This window comes from Girardinichthys multiradiatus, chromosome 5 (assembly GCF_021462225.1).
Source record: "Girardinichthys multiradiatus isolate DD_20200921_A chromosome 5, DD_fGirMul_XY1, whole genome shotgun sequence".
Lineage (NCBI taxonomy): Eukaryota > Metazoa > Chordata > Actinopteri > Cyprinodontiformes > Goodeidae > Girardinichthys > Girardinichthys multiradiatus.
Window position 1 is genome coordinate 44,528,240 of NC_061798.1, and position 27,204 is coordinate 44,555,443.

A 27,204-nucleotide genomic window follows, 5' to 3' on the forward strand; every position below is an offset into this window, starting at 1 on the left:
TTATGAGGAGAGAAAACCAAAGTCTCGTCACTAAAGAATATCACCGTGGAAACAAACTATGTTGATAAGCATTGCTAATTGTCCATTCTGGTGCCTTGTGGACTGGCATGCTGAAAATCCTCCTGGTGATAAGTCACTATTTCAACAATTAGCAAGAAACAGATATATACCCAAAGAGACAGTGTGTGTTCATCGTTGTTCAATACATCTTATAGGGATTTAATGTGACTGACCAACTTAAAATATTGGAAGGGAAACAGGTTTACGTATTTTTAAATGTGAAAAGTGTGGCGTGTCCCCATGGGTCAAAACTTTATAGAACCACCTTTCACCTTTCATAACTGAATGTCTCTTGCAGGTCTACACATCTAAGCACTGAATTTTTTTCACTAGTTTTTGTAAATGGCTCAAGCTCAGTTGGATTGAATCAAGAGTCTGTGGATTTAGGTCTGGACTTTGACTGGGCCATTCCAAAACATCACTATGCTTTCATCTAAGAAGTAACTTTGAAAGGCACTATAGATTATATGTTGTAAGATGACAGTTAAAATATTAACATATAGTCACAGTACTACAAAGAGCCAATACAATGTCCTGAGTATAACGGATAATAGAGAGATTTAACTTTGGTAGGAGCAGGTTTAATGATAATTCCTTTCTTTATTTGTTTCCATGTGAGGGAGGAAGTTACGCTGCAAAAAACTTTCCCCCACCAGCAGTTTCTCTCTACTGTTTGAAAGTTTTAATTTGTTCCTTTAAGAATAAATTTACATTCTCTAAATAGTGAGATGAATATATATATCTATCAGTTTCGTGTATTGATGTTCAGGCTCCTTGCCCTCATGTTTTACAATAACAAGTGTGATCAGATTATGTCTTTTCTGATTACATATTCTTTGCTTTGTTTGATTGTCAGTTATATAAGCAAGTGAATACATGAACAGAAAGGCTGTAAATAAATTGTCCTGCGTAGTTTCCATCTGACACGGAAATGTGTGCGGTTAAAATAAACATACATACAGACATACCTCTTTATTTTTGCGTTAACATTTTATCAGATGAAAACAGGGAAAATACACGTAAGACGGTAACAAATTACTATTATATACATGTTGGGCAAGCACGGTGTGCTCAGTACATTTGGGGAAAAAAGAATTACAAATAAAAAGTGTAAGTAAAAAATGAATGTTACGGTTTCAGGTAACGTTATTGTTCAAACTCCATTCATCCTTGGTTACAGCGCCATCTAACGGACAGAGTAGGGAGGATCCACAGAGAAAAATTGGCTGACTCACTGGGTTAAAGACCATGCAGACAGACCATGTTAAACAATAATGATGTAGCTTAGATATTTATTGCGTTGTTATTACTTTGTGAAATATTTTTGTCATAAAATGTTTTCTTCGAATTCTGTGACAACTTGTCTGTTTGTTGTGTTTACAGAACATTTTATTCATTTCTACATGCAAATCTGAGGTAGGTGCTGTGTTCGGCCTATCTATTAAAGCCTGTTATTGGACATATAGAGAGATGTGCAAACTGCATAATAAAAACATTAAAGTGAAACGTTTTACCGAAAAACGCCTATTGGAAAATAAAATAATAATAACAACAAAAACCTACCACATATTCATATGCTAAAAAAGACAGCACACTTTCTTCCCCAATCAACATGTTTGAGTAATGTCCACATTACAAACTGGTGATTTAAAGGAAATAAAATAAACAGCAATATCAAATTATAAGAAACGCGTTTCTCCTTATTATTGTAAAAAACTCATAAGTGGAAATGTGCATTTGTTTCGATTGTATTTGCATGTTCAAGATAAATAAATAAATGGCCAAAAACAACTTTTTCCTATATTCCTTAACAGGCACCTGATTCTACCGTCAACCTATACGGTGACTGTAGGGGGCGCTATTTCATCTATAACCCTTAAACGTTGTGCAACGGATTGATTGGCCGCCATAAAATTATAGATTATCGAGAACATATAAAATAAATAAACAAAATTTTGATAACTCACATTTTTAATCAGACCCTCACGCACACCATATATGGAGGGTGATGACACGGCGTAATGCATACAAAGTACTTTGCTAAGCAAGTTGAGGGGTGGAGGGGGTTTGGGTATTTGGGGGTATTTGCTGATGATTTCATGTTTTTATCAGTTTAAGTGTGAAAATAAAATCAAACCAAAAAATCAAACTACAGATAGGTTTCTTTTTCAATTTGCTCTTGCACGGAAGGACATTTTCCCTGAATCTATTCCCCAAGGTGCATTCCAACTCACATTTGAATAGGAAAAAAGACGTGCTTTAAAAAGGGAACATAAAGGGGAAAAGAAAAATATTTATTTTATTAATAGATAAAGGACAAGTGGATAGATAGATAGATAGATAGATAGATAGATAGATAGATAGATAGATAGATAGATAGATAGATAGATAGATAGATAGATAGATAGATAGATAGATAGATAGATAGATAGATAGATAGATAGATAGATAGATAGATAGATAGATAGATAGATAGATAGATAGATAGATGATACAGGAGGGGTTGGACAATGAAACTGAAACACCTGGTTTTAGACCACAATAATTTATTAGTATGGTGTAGGGCCTCCTTTTGCGTCCAATACAGCATCAATTCGTCTTGGGAATGACATATACAAGTCCTACACAGTGGTCAGAGGGATTTTAAGCCATTCTTCTTGCAGGATAGTGGCCAGGTCACTATGTGATACTGGTGGAGGAAAACGTTTCCTGACTCACTCCTCCAAAACACCCCAAAGTGGCTCAATAATATTTAGATCTGGTGACTGTGCAGGCCATGGGAGATGTTCAACTTCACTTTCATGTTCATCAAACCAATCTTTACCTTCACACTCTGCACGTACTGGTGCAATGTGCAATCAATGAAGACTGGCTACCAGGCTGGTCCAATTTAGCCATGAAACCTCCCACACTAAATTGACAGATGTTTCAGTTTCATTGTCCAACCCCTGTAGATAGAATATGAAGCATGACTCTTTCCGGAAAAAACGCGATTCAACCACTGTGTTCTGGTGTCAAGCGTTGGCGCCTGACTAACATTTAATTATTTTTACACAACAGTATAGTTAGTTTTCTGGGGGTGATTGTGTTTAAAAGCCTAGCAAACAAAGAATGGTCTTTAAATAGAACAAATATTTTCCTTTAAATCTGCCCGCCAACGGTTATTTTATTCTGAAACTCCCCCGTGTCTGCTGATAAATGGTATAATCGGCGGAATTAAAAGCGGGTACACCGTCCGCTTCAGCTGATAGGTCAGAAGTCAGAGTAGTTTAACGGATTTCGACGGTTTATCTGCTGAGTCACTGCCAAACGTTGCTGAAAATGGAGTGGACTGCGATGGAAATCAATCCCGATGTGGGCAATACAGCTACTCCGTAAATATTTTAACGTTTGTGAAGTTAAAAAAAAAACTAAATGTAATTCTGTTTTATTTACGTTTCAGATGCTGAACAAGGTGGGTATCAAACGTTAGAATCAGTAAAGACTACAGTTGATAACCGTTAAAATCCAACTGTCGGGTAAGTTTTACAGCAGTTCTTTAGTGAGGACCGATACACTTAAATTCTGAATACCGACAGGCCTTCGACAAAACAATATAATGTAGCTTATTTAAAATTGTGCATTATTTCTTAAATTTATCCCAATAATGAGGTGAACTGTATATCAGGGTTTTTGTTTTTTAAAGAGCGACAGCATCCTCTCCGTCCGGGCTGCAGGGTGTGGTCTGGACCACGACCTAGCATCTTTCAGTCGCCTCTCTCGGCATATTAATTGTAGTTACTTCCAGCTGTTAAGTTGTTTGTTCTTAATTCATTAGTCTTGCGTGTTTCAGATTATGAACAAGCTCGGTGTGAGTGGAAGCTGGCGTTTCGTGGACATTTTGGGTCTGGAGGGCGAGCAACTAACCGCCGTCCCGAAACCATGCTGTGCCTTGATGCTCCTCTTCCCCCTGACGCAACAGGTAATTCATGGCGCACAGGGGGGCTGTTTGGGTGGGATGGTGAAAAACTAAATGAAAATCCTGCAGTTTGAGGTGCAGGGAGGAGACCGATGGTGCGAGAATGAATCAGCAGATGTCTTTGTGTCCAGACTGATCTTGATGCCATTAAGGGCGAATCTCAAACTGTCGTATAATCAGCCTACAGGTCCTTCTCAAAAAATTAGCATATTGTGATGAAGTTCATTATTTTCTATAATGTCATGATGAAAATTTAATATTCATATATTTTAGATTCATTGCACAATAACTGAAATATTTCAGGTCTTTTATTGTCTTAATACGGATGATTTTGGCATACAGCTCATGAAAACCCAAAATTCCTATCTCACAAAATTAGCATATTTCATCCGACCAATAAAAGAAAAGTGTTTTTAATACAAAAAACGTCAACCTTCAAATAATCATGTACAGTTATGCACTCAATACTTGGTCGGGAATCCTTTTGCAGAAATGACTGCTTCAATGCGGCGTGGCATGGAGGCAATCAGCCTGTGGCACTGCTGAGGTCTTATGGAGGCCCAGGATGCTTCGATAGCGGCCTTTAGCTCATCCAGAGTGTTGGGTCTTGAGTCTCTCAACGTTCTCTTCACAATATCCCACAGATTCTCTATGGGGTTCAGGTCAGGAGAGTTGGCAGGCCAATTGAGCACAGTGATACCATGGTCAGTAAACCATTTACCAGTGGTTTTGGCACTGTGAGCAGGTGCCAGGTCGTGCTGAAAAATGAAATCTTCATTTACATAAAGCTTTTCAGCAGATGGAAGCATGAAGTGCTCCAAAATCTCCTGATAGCTAGCTGCATTGACCCTGCCCTTCATAAAACACAGTGGACCAACACCAGCAGCTGACACGGCACCCCAGACCATCACTGACTGTGGGTACTTGACACTGGACTTCTGGCATTTTGGCATTTCCTTCTCCCCAGTCTTCCTCCAGACTCTGGCACCTTGATTTCTGAATGACATGCAGAATTTGCTTTCATCTGAAAAAAGTACTTTGGACCACTGAGCAACAGTCCAGTGCTGCTTCTCTGTAGCCCAGGTCTGGGGAATGCGGCACCTGTAGCCCATTTCCTGCACACGCCTGTGCACGGTGGCTCTGGATGTTTCTACTCCAGACTCAGTCCACTGCTTCCGCAGGTCCCCCAAGGTCTGGAATCGGCCCTTCTCCACAATCTTCCTCAGGGTCCGGTCACCTCTTCTTGTTGTGCAGCGTTTTCTGCCACACTTTTTCCTTCCCACAGACTTCCCACTGAGGTGCCTTGATACAGCACTCTGGGAACAGCCTATTCTTTCAGAAATTTCTTTCTGTGTCTTACCCTCTTGCTTAAGGGTGTCAATAGTGGCCTTCTGGACAGCAGTCAGGTCGGCAGTCTTACCCATGATTGGGGTTTTGAGTGATGAACCAGGCTGGGAGTTTTAAAGGCCTCAGGAATCTTTTGCAGGTGTTTAGAGTTAACTCGTTGATTCAGATGATTAGGTTCATAGCTCATTTAGAGACCCTTTTAATGATATGCTAATTTTGTGAGACAGGAATTTTGGGTTTTCATGAGCTGTATGCCAAAATCATCCGTATTAAGACAATAAAAGACCTGAAATATTTCAGTTAGTGTGCAATGAATCTAAAATATATGAATGTTAAATTTTCATCATGACATTATAGAAAATAATGAACTTTATCACAATATGCTAATTTTTTGAGAAGGACCTGTAGTTAATCTCTTTCTGTAAGGAAATTTAAAGCGTTGATCGATTCATTACAAACAATATATTTCCACCAATCCATCTGTCTACTGTGGATTATGGTTAATGAAGAAACCAAACTCAGTTTCTCTGAACGGTATGACACTGCACACCACCAATAAAGGATTTTTAATATGAAAATGTCGGTGTAATTGAAAAGCGAGTATATGAACTGTACAGTATGTCTTCAGTAATTAGTCAGTTCTCATTTCAGATCAATAAAGTCTATTTTGCATGTATGACTGTATTCATGTGGTATGGCAACCCGTTTCACTGCTGAGTTCCAGCGTTTTTTCTCCTAATCCCAGGTTGGACCCTTCTGATTTTTTTCAGAAGTAGCTGAAAACATGAGCACAGCAGTTGGAGGCCATTTCCTTCATTTCTTTGTGTTGTCACTTCAAGCTCAGAGTTCAGTTGCAGTCCATGCCTCGTGAACCTTCCTTGACTCTTGAATGAGCTGTGCTTTACAATTAAGCCTGAGGTTATCCCTGTAGGAACATCTCCTTTACTACATGCTCTCCTTCCACTCAACTTTCTATTGAAATAACCCTTCTTGTGGATGGTGTCTGTCAGCCAGATGGCTGTCAAGTCAGCAGTCTTCAATATAATTTGAATAACTGAAAAGTTACTCCTTTATTTTATTTTAAGATTCATCTGTAGATTTATAAGGACAACCTTCTAGAAGCTGTGTCAAAACTAACTTATCAAAAATGCCTAAATAAACCTTCAGAGCATAAAGTTCATGTATCTAGGTTGATGATAAATGACGCATTTATAAAACCCTTTATGTACGCATGAGAAATGTTTCAACTTGATTGAGAATGCTATTAATTTGTGACTCTTTAAATTTGTAAAATTTCAATTATTTCAAGTAGTAATATGTGAATGTTGTAACCTGGACTCCTATTGTGAGCTTTGGGTGAACTGTTCCAGATATGGAACATTAGTATTCACTTTCTTTCAGTGAAACTATGCGTTGGCATCATTGCCAGCTATTTAGGAAAACTGAGTTTGCTGCAGCCTGTTGTGTAGATGATGCTGACTGTGATTCTGTATCTGTGCATTACAGCATGAATCTTTCAGAACTCGGCAGGCAGACAAGGTTTCAGGAGGCTCTGACGTTTATTTCCTGAAGCAGACGGCCTCCAATTCTTGTGGCACAATCGCTCTGCTGCACGCCGTTGCCAACAATAAGGCCAAAATGACTTTTGGTGAGTGCAGCAATAAAAGCATATTTTGTCAGAAAAATGTCCCTTTTAAATATGACCTCCTTTTTTTTAAGATGTTCATCCTGAAGGTAATTAGCCTAAAATCAAAGTAAAACTCTGTAGTTTAAGATGTTGGCACAAGTTTATTCTCACCCTTGGTGCTCTTAATCTAATCTACATGTTCAGTCTTGATCAACACAGCATAAACAACCTGATATGAATTTGAAGTCTTTCACACAACTGACATGAAAATGAGGGAAAACCGTTTTTCCCAGGCCCCATTTGTATATCAACTGTACTTAAAAGTGATTGTAAAAAGATGAATGAAATATTCACTATGGAGAAACCGTCATTGTGTTTCCAAGTAGATTAGATTATGCAGTTTTAGCATGGTGAATGTCCGTACTTGAATTGACCACTTTGCTGACCTGACAAATGCTTGTTTAGACAGCGGCTCGGTTCTGAAGACCTTCTTAGATGAGACGGCTGGCATGTCTCCGGATGGTCGTGCCAAACATCTTGAGGCAAACAAGGTAATGAAATGTAAAGACTAGAGGGATTACCTGTAAAACCTTTTTGTTCATCAGTCTTAGTTTGTGTCCCAACTGTTTTTAGATGGACAGAATAAACTGAGCATTTTAAAATAAACCCCAGACTGTCCTGAAGCAAATCCTACGTTTGACACGTTACCGATCGGTTTTGTTCTAGCCACTTGAGGGCGCTATAGACTGTTGCATTCTCCTAAACTGTAGTTTGGTTTTACTAAATGCTGCATTTAAAAAAAAATATTTTATCAAACTGTCAAATGTTTGTTTCCTCTAGGCAATCTGTGAGGCTCACAATGAGGTTGCAAAGGAGGGCCAATGTCGGGTAAGATGCTGTATATGAACTCTGGCTAGTTGTTTGTTCGACTGAAAGATTTATAAATCACACATTTTAAACAGAAATACTTACCCTTGTCTGGGTGCATACTCTGGTAGGAATGATTTCTGAGATATGTGGTGGAGACATATTGGAGTTAAACCAGAATGTCTGACTGTTAATACGTGTATGTTTAAATGTTTTTTTGTTTTTTGTTTTTCATACAGCCAGAAGCAGAAAAAGTAAACTTCCACTTTATTGCCTTTGTGAATGTAAATGGCCAACTTTATGAATTTGGTAAGCATGTCCTTTTTTGACTTTAATGTCCATGCTTTTGACATTGTACTTTCCTAATTGTCCTGTCTTTGTATCAAAGATGGGAAGATGAATGGACCAGTGAACCATGGAGCAACCAAAGATGAGTCCTTTGTCACCGTAAGCAAAACAGTTTTGTTTATATTATGCTCATTTAATGGCAAACTGTTACGTTATGATTTAATAGAGAAAAAACATTCAAAATCAAAAGCCCTATTGTAAATATTGTAATTTCTTCAAAGTATAAAATTCAGTTGATGGTTACCTGATTATGTTTAAAAGTACCAATAAATACCTCTAAGAAGCAGTTTATAGATCAGAGAGGCTTTAGATTATTGCATGAAACTAGAAGGGCTTCTTATAACTGATAAAAGTACATCAGTGAGTCTCAGTACAGCCAGAAACTGTTAGTATGCTTATGAAAACTGAATTTAACATTACTAGAAACTGTTTGCCCATATTGTTTTTAGCAAAGTGGAAAATAAACCAGTGACCTCAAAATTTGATCAAATTATCTCTGAATATGGTTAGCTTATCCACATGGTAGTTAATTTGTGCTCAGAACAGACTAAAAAGCTTTTATTTTTCAAGTCATGTTGAAGTGAGAATAAATATTGAAAATGATTTGACTCATTTGTTCTGCAGGATGCAGCCAAAGTGTGCCGTGAGTTCATAGAACGAGAGCAAGACGAAGTCCGTTTCTCTGCTGTGGCTCTTTGTCGGTCTTAAATTTTCATGTGACCAAATCATGCAAATTGTAAGCCACATGGTTCAAGAGCATTTACATCACAAACGGTTTAGAGATGACCCACGGTGGTCTGTGCACCTACATCTGTAGGCACTCTGCACTATAATCCTTTTCATCCTTAACGGTAATGTGTTCTTTAGCGTTGGAACAAACTATTTTAGGCAATGTTGCAAGCTTATTGAAAGTGACTCATGAATCCCACATATCTGTAAAGGTTGTTAAACATTTACCTGTGCATGTGTCTAGTTCTCTGTAATCATCTGTCAAACACCTTCTGTGCCAACGAGTGAAACACAGTGGAAACCTTCCCCGTTTTTCTGCATGCCTTCAGTTGCTGTGCAGTTTACCAAGACTGGCCGTTCTTCTACATGGCTCGGCTCTGGTTTAACCTTAGTTTTCGAATATGTTTGAGTAGTCATTTATGGCAACACTTTTGTTCCATGATTCCAGCATTTAAATGCACTTTGTGAAAATGGTTCTAGAATTTACAAGCCTGAAATGAGCACAGCTTTTACAATCTAAATAACTAGTTAAACTGCTCTTGTTTGAGTTTGTGCCATCTTGGGGCAAATGGCTTCAACTATTAAGATTGTTCACCTTAATGCACCTTACAAATTGTTTGCTGCTGTTCAGCTATGGCTATTTAATAAAACAAAACTTAAATGTTGCATGCCTCTGTTTGTTCTAAGTTGAAGAGATCACCATGTGTCACTCTGAACATGACCTACAGATTTATTTTCCTCATTTAAAAACCCACGACCAGAATGTGGCTCCACCTCTAGCCTGGTCATGTGTCTCCATGAGTGACCCAGATTATTTAATTTGAATTGTATCTTTGACAAACTGTTCATGACCTGAAATCCTTGACTTGCTATCTTCAAGTGGTCTCAACGAATTAAATTCTTTGAGCTGTACCTGGAAATATAAAAGGAGCTAACTTGGCACTTTCCATACATCCAGAAAACTAGTGACCAAATTTCTTGAAGCCTATTAAGGATGTTTGTAGTAATAAAAGACCCATATCTAACCAGATGTTTATCAAAATCATTCAGTTTTTTTATCTTGGGCATCTCCAGAGCTTTCTCCAAGTTTCAGGCCACAAGGCTGTGTTTAAAGGGTTATAAATGTCATTAGCAATGCTTTAAAACATCAGTACTGAAGCAGCACTGTTTAACACACATGACAGTAAAATACTGAAGGTAAGAAGTCGGCAGAATTGTTTTTCTTTTTAGCAGGTTAGATTACTCTAACAGTCCGTCAAATAAGTCAGCTGCAGCTCATCCAAACTGCTGTTGACAAAGTTTTCCAGAACTGCCTTCCAGCCAACTGAGTCCATCTCCATAGACTTGTATGCTCAAGTTTTTGCTTCTGTAACCATGACTCATCTTAACTTTTTTTTTTTTACACTCAAATGCATCATGAATTTAATGATTTAAATATTTTACTAGAAGTCCTTGCTGAAACCTCTTCAAAACATTTCATTTTACTGGCAGAAGATTGATCTAATTTAGCTGAAAAACTGACCTGTTGCATGAATCTGATACAAGCTGAGACTTTCACTGCTTTTGACTTGTTCTTAGAAACTGGCTGTAAATAGTTAAATTATGAAGCAAATAATGAAGAGCATCTAGTTCCGGTGGATCCAAACATCGCTTTAAAGGCACAGAGGAGCCCTGAGATTACACCAAATTAGAGAACTGGTTTGCAAACACAAAGCTCTACTACTGTACCTGTAAAGAGTTTGTACAGGTCCTTCTCAAAATATTAGCATATTGTGATAAAGTTCATTATTTTCCATAATGTAATGAGGAAAATTTTACATTCATATATTTTAGATTCATTGCACACTAACTGAAATATTTCAGGTCTTTTATTGTCTTAATACGGATGATTTTGGCATACAGCTCATGAAAACCCAAAATTCCTATCTCACAAAATTAGCATATCATTAAAAGGGTCTCTAAACGAGCTATGAACCTAATCATCTGAATCAACGAGTTAACTCTAAACACCTGCAAAAGATTCCTGAGGCCTTTAAAACTCCCAGCCTGGTTCATCACTCAAAACCCCAATCATGGGTAAGACTGCCGACCTGACTGCTGTCCAGAAGGCCACTATTGACACCCTCAAGCAAGAGGGTAAGACACAGAAAGACATTTCTGAACGAATAGGCTGTTCCCAGAGTGCTGTATCAAGGCACCTCAGTGGGAAGTCTGTGGGAAGGAAAAAGTGTGGCAGAAAACGCTGCACAACGAGAAGAGGTGACCGGACCTTGAGGAAGATTGTGGAGAAGGGCCGATTCCAGACCTTGGGGGACCTGCGGAAGCAGTGGACTGAGTCTGGAGTAGAAACATCCAGAGCCACCGTGCACAGGCGTGTGCAGGAAATGGGCTACAGGTGCCGCATTCCCCAGGTCAAGCCACTTTTGAACCAGAAACAGCGGCAGAAGCGCCTGACCTGGGCTACAGAGAAGCAGCACTGGACTGTTGCTCAGTGGTCCAAAGTACTTTTTTCGGATGAAAGCAAATTCTGCATGTCATTCAGAAATCAAGGTGCCAGAGTCTGGAGGAAGACTGGGGAGAAGGAAATGCCAAAATGCCAGAAGTCCAGTGTCACGTACCCACAGTCAGTGATGGTCTGGGGTGCCGTGTCAGCTGCTGGTGTTGGTCCACTGTGTTTTATCAAGGGCAGGGTCAATGCAGCTAGCTATCAGGAGATTTTGGAGCACTTCATGCTTCCATCTGCTGAAAAGCTTTATGAAGATGAAGATTTCATTTTTCAGCACGACCTGGCACCTGCTCACAGTGCCAAAACCACTGGTAAATGGTTTACTGACCATGGTATCACTGTGCTCAATTGGCCTGCCAACTCTCCTGACCTGAACCCCATAGAGAATCTGTGGGATATTGTGAAGAGAACGTTGAGAGACTCAAGACCCAACACTCTGGATGAGCTAAAGGCCGCTATCGAAGCATCCTGGACCTCCATAAGACCTCAGCAGTGCCACAGGCTGATTGCCTCCATGCCACGCCGCATTGAAGCAGTCATTTCTGCAAAAGGATTCCCGACCAAGTATTGAGTGCATAACTGTACATGATTATTTGAAGGTTGATGTTTTTTGTATTAAAAACACTTTTCTTTTATTGGTCGGATGAAATATGCTAATTTTGTGAGATATGAATTTTGGGTTTTCATGAGCTGTATGCCAAAATCATCCGTATTAAGACAATAAAAGACCTGAAATATTTCAGTTAGTGTGCAATGATTCTAAAATATATGAATGTTAAATTTTCATCATGACATTATGGAAAATAATGAACTTTATCACAATATGCTAATATTTATATTATTATATTTATATTATTCCATATTTCATAATGGAGACATTGTGTTCAAGGTGATGTGAAATGTTAGTTTTCTGACACATATGTGGTCCAGAAACTTTACTTTGTTTCATCTAACCAGACCAGCGTCTTCCAACATGTTTACTTTGTCATGGCTTTTAGCGAACTACAGAGGGGACTTCTTGTGGCTTTCTCTCAACAATGACTTTCTAATTGCCACTCTTCTATGAAGGCCAGATTTTTTACAAATAGTTTTCCTGTTAACAGATTCTCCCACAGAGCTGTGAATCTCTGCAGCTCCTCCAGAGTTCCCATGGGCCTCTTGGCTGCTTCTCTGATTAATGCTCTCCTTGTCTCCTCGCCTGTCAGTTTAGGTGGACTGCCATGTGTTGGTAGGTTTCCAGTTGCACCATGCTCTTTCCATTTTCAGATAAAGGAGTCATCTATGAGATGTTCAAAGTTTGGGATACTAATTTGTCGATTTCTGAAGAGAATAGGTTGCACTGGGTTTTATTTGGGGGTATTAGGGGGGCTGAATACAAATATTTTGTTTGATTTTTCCTCATTTTAAAACAGAGATTCGAGCTTTTATTTTTGTTTTGACGGAATGATGTAAAGTGAATGAAGCACACCTCCTCCAGTCGGAGCCGCTACCAGGTGACCCGTTTGAACTGTAACTGGGCATCTTCTGCAGCGCCCCTCCATCCCGCCTCTCTCTCTCTCCAGTATCTTTCCTGCCTCTCTCGACCTCCCCCCACAGAGATTCCTGCCTGCGCGTTCACGCCTCCTCCTTAAACGCGCGGCGGCGGCAGAGGACGGGAGCGGGGAGCGTCAGCCTCCCACTGTTCAGACTCGATATTTTTAGCGCCTGGTTCGTGTTGCAGCGTCGCCAGAGGCTTCTTCTTCTTCTTCTTCTTCTTCTCCTCCTCCTCCTCGGTCGTCAGTTCGGCACGGTTCGAGCACGAGGGGGGCTACGTGACGCCAACGGCTGCGTGTGGAGCGTGGAGGTGGAGGATACCGGGGAGAAAACAGGAGAGACTTCACATCATCAGCGAATTATCACCGTTCCCCCCCCCCATCAGATGGCTAGTCCCGAGCCGAGCCATCCCGAGCCAGCCTGCCTGGAGGCGCAGAAATGGATAGAGGTGAGTGAGGGGAGCGTTTACCAGCACGGTTCGTTGAAATGGGCCAAACTGCGATATAAATAAAGACACAGGAGCCGTGTATCGTCACCTGTTGGGGGCCACTGCGTAGTGTCGTGTTACCGTTCGGGACAACAAAGTTTCAACCGTCGCCTAGCTCGAGGCTAGCACCGTGGCCACTTTAACAGACTCCAAGCAAGATGCTAGGCTGAAAACATGCAGCTTTAACCTTTAATTTATTAGTGTTTATCCGTTAATGTGCTCGCTTGGCGTAGGAACGTCCCTTTCCCAGGAAAGAGGGGATTCCGGTTGCCATGGCCATGAAGCCGGGCTGCCTACCAGCATCTGATCGCATCGGATGAGATTATCATTTATGCTTTGCTGTCTCCAGTTCCATCATCATCTGCTCGGATGAAAACGCCTCCCTCCATAAGCCTCAGCGGTGAATCATGATTTGCCCGTGGAGCCGAGTTATGACCTATTTTTCTTTACTCCCACCACTGCTGTGTCCTTTAGAGTCGGAGGAATTAAAGCCCGGAGGCTGCAGCAAAATGGGTTTTATCTGCATGATGTGTGATTCTCTGTGATGTTCTCTTTCCATCCAGCTCAGCTCAGGCTCCGAGAAGATTCATTCTAGACAACGATTCATTTTAAAAGGTTTAATATCTAGAGGCCAGCCAAATTTATTGGCACTCCTGTTGTGTGTCATATTTAGAGTAACATTTATATATTATATTGATTTTATTTGAAAGTGGCATAATTTCACACACAAACATTAAGGAAAATTCAACATTTAATTTAAGTACATTAATTCAGTGAGTGAGAAAAGGTTATTTTTACATGAAGTCATTTCTACCACCCATTTGCCAATAGGACTCTAACAAGGTTCCCTTTGGAAGAGAAACAAGCCCACAGCATCACAGATCCTCCACTATACTTATCAGTGTGCATAAAGAGCTTTTCCATGCAGTCAACCTTTGGTTTGCACTAGGGTCCTTATTCAAAATAAGGAAGCTGGAGGGCCCTTTTTCCACTAGTCCCTACTCAGCGAGGTTTGGTACGGCTCTGATTGCCTTTTAGGCTTTTCCATTAGTAACTGTTACATGGAACCATTTAATGTTTTTAGTACCTGCTTGCTTGCAGTTCCAAGCGAGCCGACCCGTGCTGAAGATGCAACATCAGAAGGCTGTTGGTCACTGATTGGATAAATGGCGACGTCACTAGTCGCAGCATATTTTAATAGCTAAGATCTTCAACCGCTTAAATCATTATACGCTGGGCTTATTGTGTATATGAGCACTACAGGTCTGTAGATATCATTAAGTAGCGTTAGCTTACCCTTACAAGTCCTCTAATGTGTTCCCATCAGTTTGGTACCGCTCCATGGCTTCCCTCTCTCCTGTACTGATCCATAGTGCTTCGTCTTGCTGCCCGCAGGCTTCTCTCTTCTTTCACTCTGAGTCTGACTAAGGCCATAGGCTGGGCAGCAATCAAGGCTTTTGTTGTGTTATGACACATAAAAATCACATTAACTTTACTTTTTCGGACTGTGGGGCTGCCTTGCTATTGACGATCCCGCCCACATTGAGATGGTACTCAGTTGTGATCCCTGTACAGCCGACATGACCCGGCCCGAGTCGAGTTAATTAGAGTAGGTACTAATGGAAAAGGGGCATAAGTTGCAGAACAGCTCTGTCTTCTCTAACCAAAGGACTCCGTTCCAGTTTGACAAACTCTCCATGTTTATGTTGGTGATGGTGGGATAGGAAAACTTTCCCAGCCTCTATCTCAAACAACCAGTTGGCAGCTAGATAGCATCTAATGATCGCTAAGTACAATTGGTGAAAATACCACTCTGTTGTTGTCTCTAACACCATTGGAGATTTTCAACCTTCCTTACCATCCTTCTCACTGTGCGAAGTAGCAAAATGAAATTGGATCCTCTTCCAGCCTTGTAACCTGGTGTTGCATCATATTTAAAAGTCAATGTAACAGAAAGTTACAACAGACGTTGCTCTGATTACCTTTAAAAGTATAAATTAGTAGTATATTCTGTTACCTGCATTTTAAACTGTTATGGGTGCCAATAACTGTGTGTTTTTACTCTGGTGTTTATAGGAAAAAGCTTAAGATAATTGAAAATCACCTTATTCAATTAGTCTAGTTCTTCAAATACTGGTTATAATAATATTCTTTACAATAAGTCTTTTAACTACTCGTAATCGAGTACGAGTAAGTCTTTTAACTAAGTTTCCAAAAACTTAAAAAAGCCAAACTAAAACAAATACAAAGCACAAGCCACAGTTTTTACTTTATAAGTTGCATTTTGACCAGCAGAATTTCTGCTCCTCTGTTTCAGGGATCTCAAGTTTAAATCTACAAAAGCACCCATAAAACGTATTTACCTTTAATTGTACGATTTAATTGCACCATTTGTGCCCACCTATGATCTAATGAGTCTCATAATTAGGTAAAGAGGGGGATGATGATGATGGTGATAATTGTAGGGATGTTCTGAAGCTAAAAAGGCATGTCTGTGATGGTTTCAGACCAGTTAGTGAACCAGAAACATCCACATTTATAGTTCAAAACTGAGGCATAAAGAGTGAGACCGCAGCAACAAATCTGAAAGGGTCTTCTGGTGTTAAACAGGAGGTTGATTTTGTGTCGATTTCATTTTATAAGTACCAGTTTGACTAAAGGCACACAAGGTTTGATGAGATGGAGGTCTAAACTTGAAGTCAGCTACAGTTTCTGCACAGTCCACATGTTCTTCCTTTGTGTTTGTTCCCCTTCAGATAATAACATGTTTGTTAGTTTCATGGCAGTTTGAGCACAAACTGGAACATTTAAATGCACTGATCATTTGAACACTTTGCGATGGCAGCTAGAAGTCATCAGAAAAGTACACAAATCTGCTTCCTGTTTGAAGACTGGGTATAATCAGCCAGCCACCTGCAGCTAGACTAGACCGGTTTAAAAGCTGCTGTTTCAGATTTACTGTACAGATATTTATTGTCATTCTTACAGATTGTTGATGAGTCTTTGATGATGCTGTAGAAAGTGATCGGAGTTTTCAGAGTGTTCTGTGTATTAGAGCGTAAGATAAAGCAGTGGTGTCAAACAAAACCAACCCAGCTGTTTGCAGTTATTTCTAGTCATGGAAAGCATGGACACTCATGGTGTGAAAACTAAAGCAGCGTCCCCTCCCTCAGTTTTAAATCTAAAGCAGGCAAGCTGCAAATGATGTGGCTGTTACAGGGCAGATAGCCCAATTAATTACCCAGCTAATGGAGTTAGACTCCCAGTATTACTCTATAATGGTCAGAACAGCACTTTAAATCTACTACAAAATGTAGTGGGGGGTTTATTGTACATTTCTTGGTAGCAAACTGAAAACAAATCATTAAATTATACTATATACAGTTAGAATAACCATCATAATCAATATGTTTTATTAGTAGAGGTTTACAATAATTGTTATGTAAGAAGGTTTTTTCTGTTTTATATAACATTAAAAAAAGGTAATGTTACAAAAAAAAACTGAACTTTTTACCTTATTTTATTGTACCATAGTAATCTTATACCGACTCATGCTGTTTGCTTGTGGTGTATTTAGAAGACACTAATGTCCTTAGAGTTGCTTCATTTAGACGGAAATAAATAAGCCTTTTGGTTTTTAGCAGTAAAAAGATTTTGATTGTTATTTTAAATAGATGAGGCGATCAAGGTTTGACAAGATCTGTCTAGTGTTTTATTTTTAATGTGCAGACAAGGCCATAACCATGACCAACAATCAGTCCAGGTGTTTAAATACACGTTTTGACACTTTCTCCTTCAGTCCTGTAAATTGTATCATGGCTCAATTTTAAAACTTTGTGTCAACAGTTTGCTTTTTATTGAGAGCAGGAGCTAATTCGTCTTTAATGCAAGCCATTAACATCAAATTAGCAGCTACATTTAGTTGCTTTTGTCTTTTTTGCACAAACAGTATACACTATATGGTTGAAAGTAGTGGTTCATTTGCTTTTACAAAGACACACAAACTTTAATGACATCTCATTCTTTATGCAAAGGCTTTAATGTAGCGTTGGCCGACCCTTTGCAGCTACAATTGCCTCACCTCTTTTTGGAAGGCTCGCTACAAGGTTTAAGAGTGTATTTAGGGAGAGATTAGGCCATTCTTCTAGGAGAGCATTTGTGAGGTCAGGCACTGATGTTGGATGAGATGGTCTGGCTCTAAGTCATCCCAAAGGTGCTCTATCAGGTTAAAGTCACGGCTCTTGGTAGAGCATTAAGGTTCCTCCATCCCAAACTAACTCATTAATTTATTTACCAACCTTGCTTTGCAACTGAAGGGGCCATCTCCAATATCTCCACATCTCCACTGTATAATGCTAATCTGAAGGTCACGGGAAGTTTGGAGGTCTGTAGCTATTGGCTCTGCAGATAGTTGATGACTTCTGGACACTGTGCACCCCAGTATGCTCGGTGCTCCGCTGAGATTTTTTGTTATTGTTCCTATTATTTTACCATGCCACAAACGATTGACCACATAATGTTTAGTGGCGAGGAAGTTGCATGAAAAGACCTACGGCACAACTGACATCCCTTCACGGTACCTTGCTGGAATTCACGGAGGTTCTGAGAAGGACCTGTTCTTCCACAAATGTTTGTACAAGCAGCTTGCATGCTTAGGTGCTTGATTTTATACACCTGTGACCATAGAAGTGACTGCAAGATTGAGGTGATTTGGAGGGATAAGAATCACTTTTCTTTAAGTGAAAGGTGTCCTGAAGAAGCTTGTTTAAAAATGGGAACACTTTTTATTCTACTCTTTTATTGTTATCACAAAATACCACAAGACAGCGTGATAAAATCCTTAATCCATATCACCCACCCCAAGTATATATCTAATAAAATTAAATATAGTTTTAAACTGCTGTCTTTTTCTTTTTGGAAAGCCATGGGGATATATTCTTGGTTTTAGTACAAATAACTAACTAAACTCTGTCATAGACAACAGTGTAATTAGATCTTTCCTTGTCTGAAATGTCAATAAATTCCAAAATTTAAGCATCCAAATCTTGTTCAATTTCTCGTAGGTTTTGCTCTCAAATCATTATTTGTTATTAAATCAGTTGTAACCCACAGAAATTATAACCTGAGGACAATTTGTGACTCGGAGTCATTAACTGGTTTCAGCCTACACTTAAAAAAAGTGTCCCATTGGTGGTGGGAACTGTCTGCTCTGGGTTAATACTGGCCTCCTAAGTCTTAATCCCCCCTGCAGTGTCGTTGCTTTGTCGTCTTCCTGCCCCCTAATTCTCCGGTTATTTTCAGTCCCACTCTATTTCTGGGCATGTATTTTTACGACCCCCCCCCCCCCCCCACACAGGTGGGGATGATTCAGGGTTAACCAAGCTGCCCTGCAAAGCTCCCCTGTGCCATTTCTGTGAAGTATGCAAAGTGTATGCGCACACACACACACACACACACATACATACCAGTCAGCATTCAGCCTCGGACACACCCCGGTTGGATGACACTGGTCACTATGGGAACATAACACCGACAGGCTCTCAGGTGTTTCCAGGGGCCAGTGAAGCAGGGAATAACCCGAGCACAGCAAATCTAACTGTTTATAGACCAGAGAAAATATTGGAGAGTCTAAGAGACGATGGAAATGTTTAAAGGGGGTTTAAAACCCACACCAGAGAGGTTTATTTTATGCATATTTAGCAGTTAGCCCCCCTGCTGTTGCTGACATGCAGCACATTGCAAATGTTTAACACATATGGAATAAAGACAAGAATGTGTGTGTCAGGCTTAGCTTGTGCGTGTGCCAGATGTCACAGCATGATAAGGATTAACTCCAGTAGTCCCAGACAGCCAGCTGTTTCTGCATGGGAGAGGAGTGTGAGAGCTGGGAATCATGGATTTTACACGAATCAAGAGTTGAATAAAAGAATGTAACACAATGATGGCTCTGACTCGGGCTTGGTAAAAAATGTCTGTTTTTGTTTCATTGTTTTTTTGATAGTTGAACTCAATCACCAAAAAGTTAGTTTGACAAACTTGCAGGCAATATGCAACTTAGTTCTGTAAAATGTTATGTGTAGATTTGTCTAAGCTATGTCAGCTGTGACTCTGTATCAGAGGCTAAACTATTCAACATTTTATTAGCTTATATCAGCAGATGATGGGGACAGGATAAAGAAATGAGCTTGTTTGGTTCAGTGTAGGTTAAATGTAATCAGAAGTGGAGGTGTTACCATTAAACCACCTCATTATGATTAAATATACCCAAGAGTAAGTTCTCAATGAAATAAAAACCTGACTGGCTGCAGACCCTGAACTGGGATTTGTCTCAGATGCATTTTGGACCCTTACCAGTAAACAATACTAGAACATCCATTTACATCCCATTGAAGTGAAGTGCTGTAAGAATACCAAAAATACTTTAAAAAAGATTTAAGGCAACAAGTCCACTTGAATGAAATATAATCATTGTCAATTTGTCAAAATTCATGTTGATTTTTGTTTTTAGGTGAAAAAGAGACTCAGAATTGCAGCATTTTTGTTCATTTAAATTATTCCAGGTCAAAGCAAATGTCACCTCAAGGCATTTAACGAGAAATAACTGCAATACAATATAGAAAACTATTTAAAACTGCTAGAGTTTTATTTATGATTATTTAACATAACTGATAAATATACTGTTTTTGTTTGTGCAGCTCCGGCTGGACCTTTATAATAGATAATATCATCTCCACATCTAATCCCACTCCCTTGTTCTGTAAGCAAATAAACACATATGCTTCATTATTGCGGTTTGCAAGGACCTAATTACAGAGACATCATTTCTAACATCCTTTAATATGTCTGCATGTCCGTTTTAAAGCGAATCTAATCACTTCCTCAGATGAACAGACTGTATAATTCGCTCCATCTGCAGTGACCTTAATTTGAGTCCACCAGAAATATAAAACATAATTCTGTAGTCACCATGTTATCAACGCTTCCCGTCTTTTCCATAACCTCCAAATGAAGACGACATCTGAAATCCATTTAAATAGGTCAGTGCTTATTTGTATTTATATGACATTTCTAGTGCTCTAAAAGCCTACAGGACATTTGGACATCAGAAGGTCAATGGATATGCAGCCACCACACATTTAACATCTGTCTCTTTGGCGAAGGGAGACTGGAAAACCGAACACCTCCATCCAGTTTAGTTTCAAGGATGTACACAGATGTCCTAAAATAAATGGTTGTTGTTGAGGCTTGATGACCTCGAGGTGACACACTGCTGAAAAAGGGAGTTTTGAAGGCTGTGTTTTTGCTTGGTTGAAGGAGAAACTTGTGTTTTTGCCCACCCTTGTTTGTCAGTTTCAGTTATTTTCAATGTTTTAATTATTGCTCTGACTGTAGATATGGGCAGGTTAAAGACAGTAGCTTTCTTCTTGTTTGCCATTTCCTAACCCATGAAAATCAACACACATCTAAATTACCTGAATAACATGTTCTCTTGTCTTTTCTGTTTTGTAGAGTGGCTAAAAGAAAGGGATTTCTGTGTCAGATCATATTTAAATCCCAGAGAAGCATGGAGTCATGGTTAACTAATTAAAGTTCCTAGAAACTCAGATCAGCTTAAAACACTTCAGTAACAGTTAATTTAGAGGAATTGTTAGGACCGGCAATTATGTGATTTAGTTAAAAACAATTACTTGTATACTTGTATAATAGGAGTTACAAGAACATTTAATTTCCCTTTCGGTTTAATAAAATACTTTTGAAATCAAGATCTCAGGAAATTAAAGATTTGCTATAAGCACAAGGACTGCCATCTTGTTTTGCCCAATAAATGAGTAACAAAATAAACTAGCAGGTATCAGTTTAGCACATTTATTACTTAGTCTAGATCTCTTTTCCCTTATTGTTTATGCTGCCTAAACAGCAGTGGGCTTTGCAGAAACAGAGAAGGGACAAAAAAGATTGGAGCTGCAGCACACCCTGAAAACATCTCAAATTTACCTTAATTCATGGACTTGTATTGTCTGACATTACTTTAACTCATGGAACCTCTCATTTCCAATTTATTGGGAAAAGATCCAGAAACTCTTTATATTTAAGTGTTTTACTGGACAGACCACAGGAGATTACCTCTTCTGTCAGAACACTTGATCATACAGCATCTTAATGTTTTATAACAAAACATTTTTATGATCTTTGTGGACCACAAAAACATAGTTTTCATCATTTTAAGACATTCACTTTTCTACCATCAGTTACTTTCTCCTTCTCTGCACTGTCTTCTATGTATCTTCTACAGCACACATACAATGTTTCTCAACTGTCTTTAGGAGAGCATTCCATTGACCTCCAGCCATTGTGGACAGTTTAAATCAAACTCTTAAATTCACATAAGCACTGGTTCATCGTGACCTCGTCTTGATCTCAGTGAGAACTGATCATGACAAGGTCAGTGAAGTATACATGCTCCCTCTAGGCCTGCATGGTAGCTGCTGCTGCTGCCATTCACCCTGGCTGCACAGAGCAATGCACCATGCAGATGGAGAAGGCTCAAGTTACTATTACTGGCTTTAAAATACGCCTCAAGCCTAGGCTAGGTTTTTGTAGCAAAGGTAACTTAAAATAAACTCTGCTTTTACACATAAAACATGTATTAAATTCCTTCTTTTCCTTCTGTATAAGTGTCTCTTTGCTCTGCAGCAAAAAACACACGTGCCGCAGCTTTTTTCAAGTATTTCTTTATTTGGGTTTCAGCACACACAACCAGCACCTCCACTTTACACCAACTGTCTTTGTCATGTTTAACCTAAATACCTAAACAAAACACACAAAAGTAGTTGCGTTCCCATTTGAAAGTGCTATCTTCTGTGTGTAAATTATGCATGATCAGGCTGTAAATGTTTCAAAGACCCAGACTCCCTGAAATGTTGGAGGAAATGTCACTTCCAGACTTTAGGAGTGAGGATACTTCTGTAAAATGAACACATGTGGGATTTCCATGGGTTTTGTTTTAATTCTGATGGATGTAGTCCCATCAAAAATAAACACTCAGACTTTGTGATGAAAGACAAAAAAGGAAGTGCTGCCAGGGGCAAACATCTGGTCATCACTTATGTAACCAAAACAATACTGTGTTTTTTACACTACAGATGGTAAAATTCTGGAAGAATGAAAAATAAATCATAACCTGGGCTAAATCTCAGAAAGTATATGTTTCAGAGCATTGTTTGGAGTTGTTATGAAGCAAAGCTGATAGTCATTCCCAGAAAATCTAACCTGTGTTATTACCAGTTCTGAGTGACCACCAGCTGCTCTATTAGGAACTTTGCTCTCCCACAAAACCTACTCCGCCCCAACAATATGTTTCAGTTGTCACATTAAAGGCCTCATGCACAGACAAATTTAACTTAACTAAACTTACCCTGATCATGTCTGAAACCTGGCCTCTCTGATCAGTTCTCCTTAGAGTGAACTCTATGAGCACAACAGGTCATGACCCAAAGAAAGTCACTTTCTGCCATTTTGTTCCAAGAAGGAGCAACATCTGCAGGCAGGGAAAACGTACAGGAGAGTGTAGGTTTATCCATATTGAGGAAATTAACTGTTAGGGTGCAGGACTCAAACAGGAGCAGGAGATATGTTTGCTAGCAAATGTTTATCTGAGCACAGAAACAAAAAGCAAAGATTTTTAGCAGGGATTTCAGTGAGAAAAGGACAATTTCTTAGAGAGAAAATATGGATTTCTGTCCTTAAATTAAAAATGTATGCTTTTCTTTTCTGGAATAAAATTTTCCTGTACTGTCATGTATTCTTAATTACAACCAACCTCTAAAAACCCATATTGACCACTGTTCTTAATGAGCATCAGAATCAGCGAGTTCACAATTTGGGTGCAAACTGTAATCTGAGCTAATCTGGATTAGACATCTAAACACCATCAGTCAAACCTCTCTCCTTTTTCTCTTAATATTTGGCCGCTGGTTACACAACAGCCACTGAAATCTCTCCCCCTCTCTGTTCCCTGCATGAGTATGTGGGTTGGTGTTTTAACAAGATGTAACGTTAGTTTGATGATTTTCCTCCTCATCGCCGCAGCACAGGAATGAATCCCTGCAGTCCAGGTTGGGGGATTTGAGGCTACGTGTGGTGGTATTTTAGAAAGGATGAAATGAGGACGTGAAGCAGTGTTTCTTCACTGACCTGGAATCGCTTTAATTTGTCACTACTGAGGCAAAATGTTGGGAGGGGGGAGGGCGAATAGGGAAGCATCAGGTTCCTCTGTCAGTCAGTTACAGTGCTTGAATCTAAGGTGAGTGAGATTAAATGGCAAGAATTTAAATCAGATCTACATAGAACTGATAATGTTTCAGGTTAATTTTCACAAGACAAAACGGTCTCTGGTAGTGATGCATTAATCAGTCATCCAGTGATCAAAATCAGACTATTTTCCTTTCATGGTTCCAAAAGATAATTTTTTTTGTTTTGTTTTATGGGTTAGTAAAAATCTGATAAAGATAAGGACTGGCCTTTTATATGTGCAAACGTATTTCTCTACCTTTTTACATGTTGCAACTTAGCAACCACAAGCTTCAGTGTATTTAACCGTAACAAAGCAGAGAAGGATATAGGGTTTTTCAACCTTAAAAATCAAAATATGTATATAATTTCAGTATAAATCCAGATGTTCTATAAAGGTCTTAGATCTTTGTTAGGGAAGATCAATGAACAATTTATATCAAGAAGACAGAGGAACACAGTGTGAAAAAATAATATGTTTTATTTAATTATCTTTATTCAGCTGTCTGTTTTGCTTGCTGTTTGCTTCCGCCCCATGTCCCTCTTCCTGTCCTCTCTCTGCAGGCTGTAACAGGGAAGAGCTTTGGAGACAAAGACTTCCGCAGTGCACTGGAGAACGGCATCCTGTTATGCGAGTAGGCTTACGACATCATTCACTTTGGTTTCTGATGCCTGACGTAGCAACAACACACATAAACTGCCCTGAGACTCAATAAATCTCTGCTTCTCCACTCATCTACACAGGCTGCTGAGTGCAATCAAACCAGGGCTGGTCAAGAAGATCAACAGACTGCCCACCCCCATTGCTGGGCTGGTAAGAGGACACCTCTGCAGTGTTTTGTTCAGCCCAGTAAACCAACTTCATGATAAGTGCTAACTGCCTGTTATCCCCTGCTGGTTCTTGTAGGACAACCTGTCAGTCTTCCTCCGAGGCTGTGAGGAGCTGGGCTTGAAGGGCTCACAGCTGTTTGACCCGGGAGATTTACAAGATACCTCCATACGAGCTAATCTCAAGTAAACAAGCTCTTCTCTATTAACTTGTATGTTTGCTATAATCATAAATCACATGTTGCATAACATACCTTACTCTTTTAGGGACTCTGACTGCAACCGCAAACTAAAAAATGTAAGTCGTTGTTTGTAGTTTAATCTTGTTTTGCCTTACATTCCCTACATGGATATGTGTGACATTTATAAATGTGAACCAAATGTTGTATGTTTGCCCGTCAGGTGCTGAACACAGTTTTCTGGCTTGGAAAAGCTGCCAGTGGCTGTGCTTCCTACAGTGGTCCTAATCTCAACCTGAAAGAGTTTGAAGGACTTCTTGCTCAAATGAAGCTGGTGAGCCGTCCGTCCGTCCAAGCCACACCTCTGGAAAAATGACTATTATAGATAAATAGAATACTAGAAATTATTAGTTATAGTAAAAATATATATATATGTATATCTACTTTTGAATTTGCTGAATGTGAGTTAGAACTTTGGAAATCTGAGTCTGAAACAGCATGAAAATATGTAGGATCCCTGCTCTAAAGATGAGGAGCCTCTTGTAAAACCAGACTTCTTCAGGCAGGGCAGAGATTGTGCTGATTATAGGCTGCTAGCTCCTGATGAAAGGAGCAGAAACAAGGAAGAGGAGGAGACAGTTAGAAAGATGGAAGCTAGTGAAGAGGAGGTGCAGGGGCATCTGACAGAACATGGATGACCTTCGGTCTTCCTACCATAAGAACTGGATACAAATAATTAATATATTTATAATATAGCATATTGATTATGACAGTTACAGTTTTCAAATACATGCTATTATTTTGCAGAATGATACATTGTTTTGCGGTTCTGCTATTTATAGAGCAACACGAGTCTGACAAGCCGAAATCAGCTGGTTAGTTAGTTAGTTATGTGCTTTGGTAGACATCCTGCAGTCGGTTGCATCACAGACAAGCCACTTGTAGCTTACCAGTTTAAAAACAGTGTTATCATAAAAAGGGCGATGGGTGGCATTCCTTAAGTTTCCGTTCTGGAGGGAAAAGTGAAGTAGCCTTCCTTGACCCATCTGGTCGGCTGTACAGAGCAACAGTTCTGAGAGGGGTTGCGCTGCATTACTGAACCTCGGTCGCTTCAACATTTTAACAACAGGAACAGAAAGCTTAAAAGTTTAGGGTTTTTGAAACAGCAACTTTATAAACCTTTGATAGGTGACTGAAGGCTTTTGACCGGTACTCTGTTTCTGAAGTGTCCTACTATAGACTCAAAGTCCAGTTTTATTATTAAACTCTACACACCTTTTATTTTCCGCTGATGTTTTGATGTTTTTGTAGGAAAGCGATGAGTGCGGCGACAGCTCTCAGAAACGCAGCGTTCGAGACAGCGGCTACGACTGCTGGGACTCAGAGAGGAGCGAATCCCTGTCTCCACCACGACATACTCGGGACAACTCCCTGGACAGGTCAGATATCAGCCCAATCTTTGTCAACACAAAGTCTGCATTTCGATTTAGATGAATGTAAATTTTTTTATTTATCTTTAAATTTAAAACTCCAATATATATCTTATGTGCTATTTTCTCCTTTTGTTTTTACAGTCTGGATTCGTTTGGTTCCCGTTCGCAGCACAGTCCCTCTCCTGATGTTGTGAATCGAGGCAACAGTGATGGTTGGTTTTAATCTCTGTATTTTTGTCCTATTTAGAGAGACCCAAACCAGCTTCCTGCAGCTGCTGACAGTCTTATTCCTATTTACATATTGTATTTTAATTCACACACAAGACAACGGGAGAAACTTCCAGAGCTCTTGGAAACACAGTTAACCATAAATAAATGGACTGCTGTCCCCTTCCATGTTTTTTTAGGGTTACCCTTGGTATAAGGTGACCACTCAGGCTGAGTGCAGACAACAGCTGAACATCACAGCTTGAGTGTGTGTGTGTGGGGTGGTTAATGTTGCCTATTTGGGACCTTTTCTGCTATGTTCACTAACCCTGAAGATTGATGGCCCTATGGGGGCCAAAGTCTGGTCCACATGCAGCTGACCTCTATTTTTAGGGCTTAGGGTTAGTGGTCTGTTGTGAACTAAGTTTTTAAGGGTGGTTCAGAGATATACTTGTAAGAGTTTTAGGTAAGTGACCGGGTTAGAATGGAAGTCAATACATAGTCTTAATATAAACTTTTAAGTGTGTGTGTCCTGTCCCAGATGCATCAATACTGGGTCTATGTAGTAATCACTCGAGATGAGGAGCTGGGACCTGTGTCAGTGAGCAAGTTAGTAAGACTGTCTGGCAAATCTGTTACCAAGCATGAGAAGCCTGTTAAAGAGCAGTGTGCCGACGACTTTTAGATTTAGGTGAAATTACATTAGAATTAGATTCTATATTTTCACTCACAATGAGTTAAAAAAATTTGCTTCTTCTTTTTATGGTGAGATGAAGAGTCCAGCGATGCTTGGAGTACTGAGAAA

At 39.6% G+C, this 27,204-nt stretch overlaps 2 protein-coding genes across 12 annotated transcripts in view; both read left to right on the forward strand.

Annotated features, from left to right (window-relative positions):
- The first annotated feature begins 3,265 nt into the window (after window positions 1-3,265).
- Window positions 3,266-9,601, forward strand: uchl1 (ubiquitin carboxyl-terminal esterase L1 (ubiquitin thiolesterase)). Of its 2 annotated transcripts, XM_047364484.1 has the most exons (9): window positions 3,266-3,414; window positions 3,503-3,514; window positions 3,893-4,021; window positions 6,872-7,013; window positions 7,458-7,543; window positions 7,833-7,880; window positions 8,099-8,168; window positions 8,248-8,306; window positions 8,832-9,601. In XM_047364484.1, the coding sequence occupies exons 1-9, from the start codon at window positions 3,382-3,384 to the stop codon at window positions 8,913-8,915; spliced, it is 663 nt and encodes a 220-aa protein (XP_047220440.1). In that variant the 5' UTR covers window positions 3,266-3,381; the 3' UTR covers window positions 8,916-9,601. The 2 variants fall into 2 exon arrangements, with proteins under 2 accessions (XP_047220440.1, XP_047220441.1); XM_047364485.1 differs by lacking the exons at window positions 3,266-3,414; window positions 3,503-3,514 and adding an exon at window positions 3,526-3,578.
- A 3,363-nt stretch (window positions 9,602-12,964) lies between these two features.
- Window positions 12,965-27,204, forward strand: part of LOC124868247 (LIM and calponin homology domains-containing protein 1-like) — a 43,247-nt gene continuing 29,007 nt past the window's right edge. For 7 of the 10 annotated variants that reach the window (XM_047365257.1, XM_047365254.1, XM_047365255.1 and 4 more), the window contains exons 1-8: window positions 13,054-13,423; window positions 24,317-24,387; window positions 24,497-24,566; window positions 24,660-24,766; window positions 24,848-24,878; window positions 24,983-25,093; window positions 26,071-26,198; window positions 26,334-26,404. In XM_047365257.1, coding sequence (XP_047221213.1) covers window positions 13,361-13,423; window positions 24,317-24,387; window positions 24,497-24,566; window positions 24,660-24,766; window positions 24,848-24,878; window positions 24,983-25,093; window positions 26,071-26,198; window positions 26,334-26,404 — 652 coding nt within the window. In that variant the 5' untranslated portion in view covers window positions 13,054-13,360. Of the gene's footprint in view, window positions 13,424-24,316; window positions 24,388-24,496; window positions 24,567-24,659; window positions 24,767-24,847; window positions 24,879-24,982; window positions 25,094-26,070; window positions 26,199-26,333; window positions 26,405-27,204 lie in introns of all 10 variants that reach the window. The other 3 variants (XM_047365260.1, XM_047365263.1, XM_047365264.1) reach the window with 3 other exon arrangements.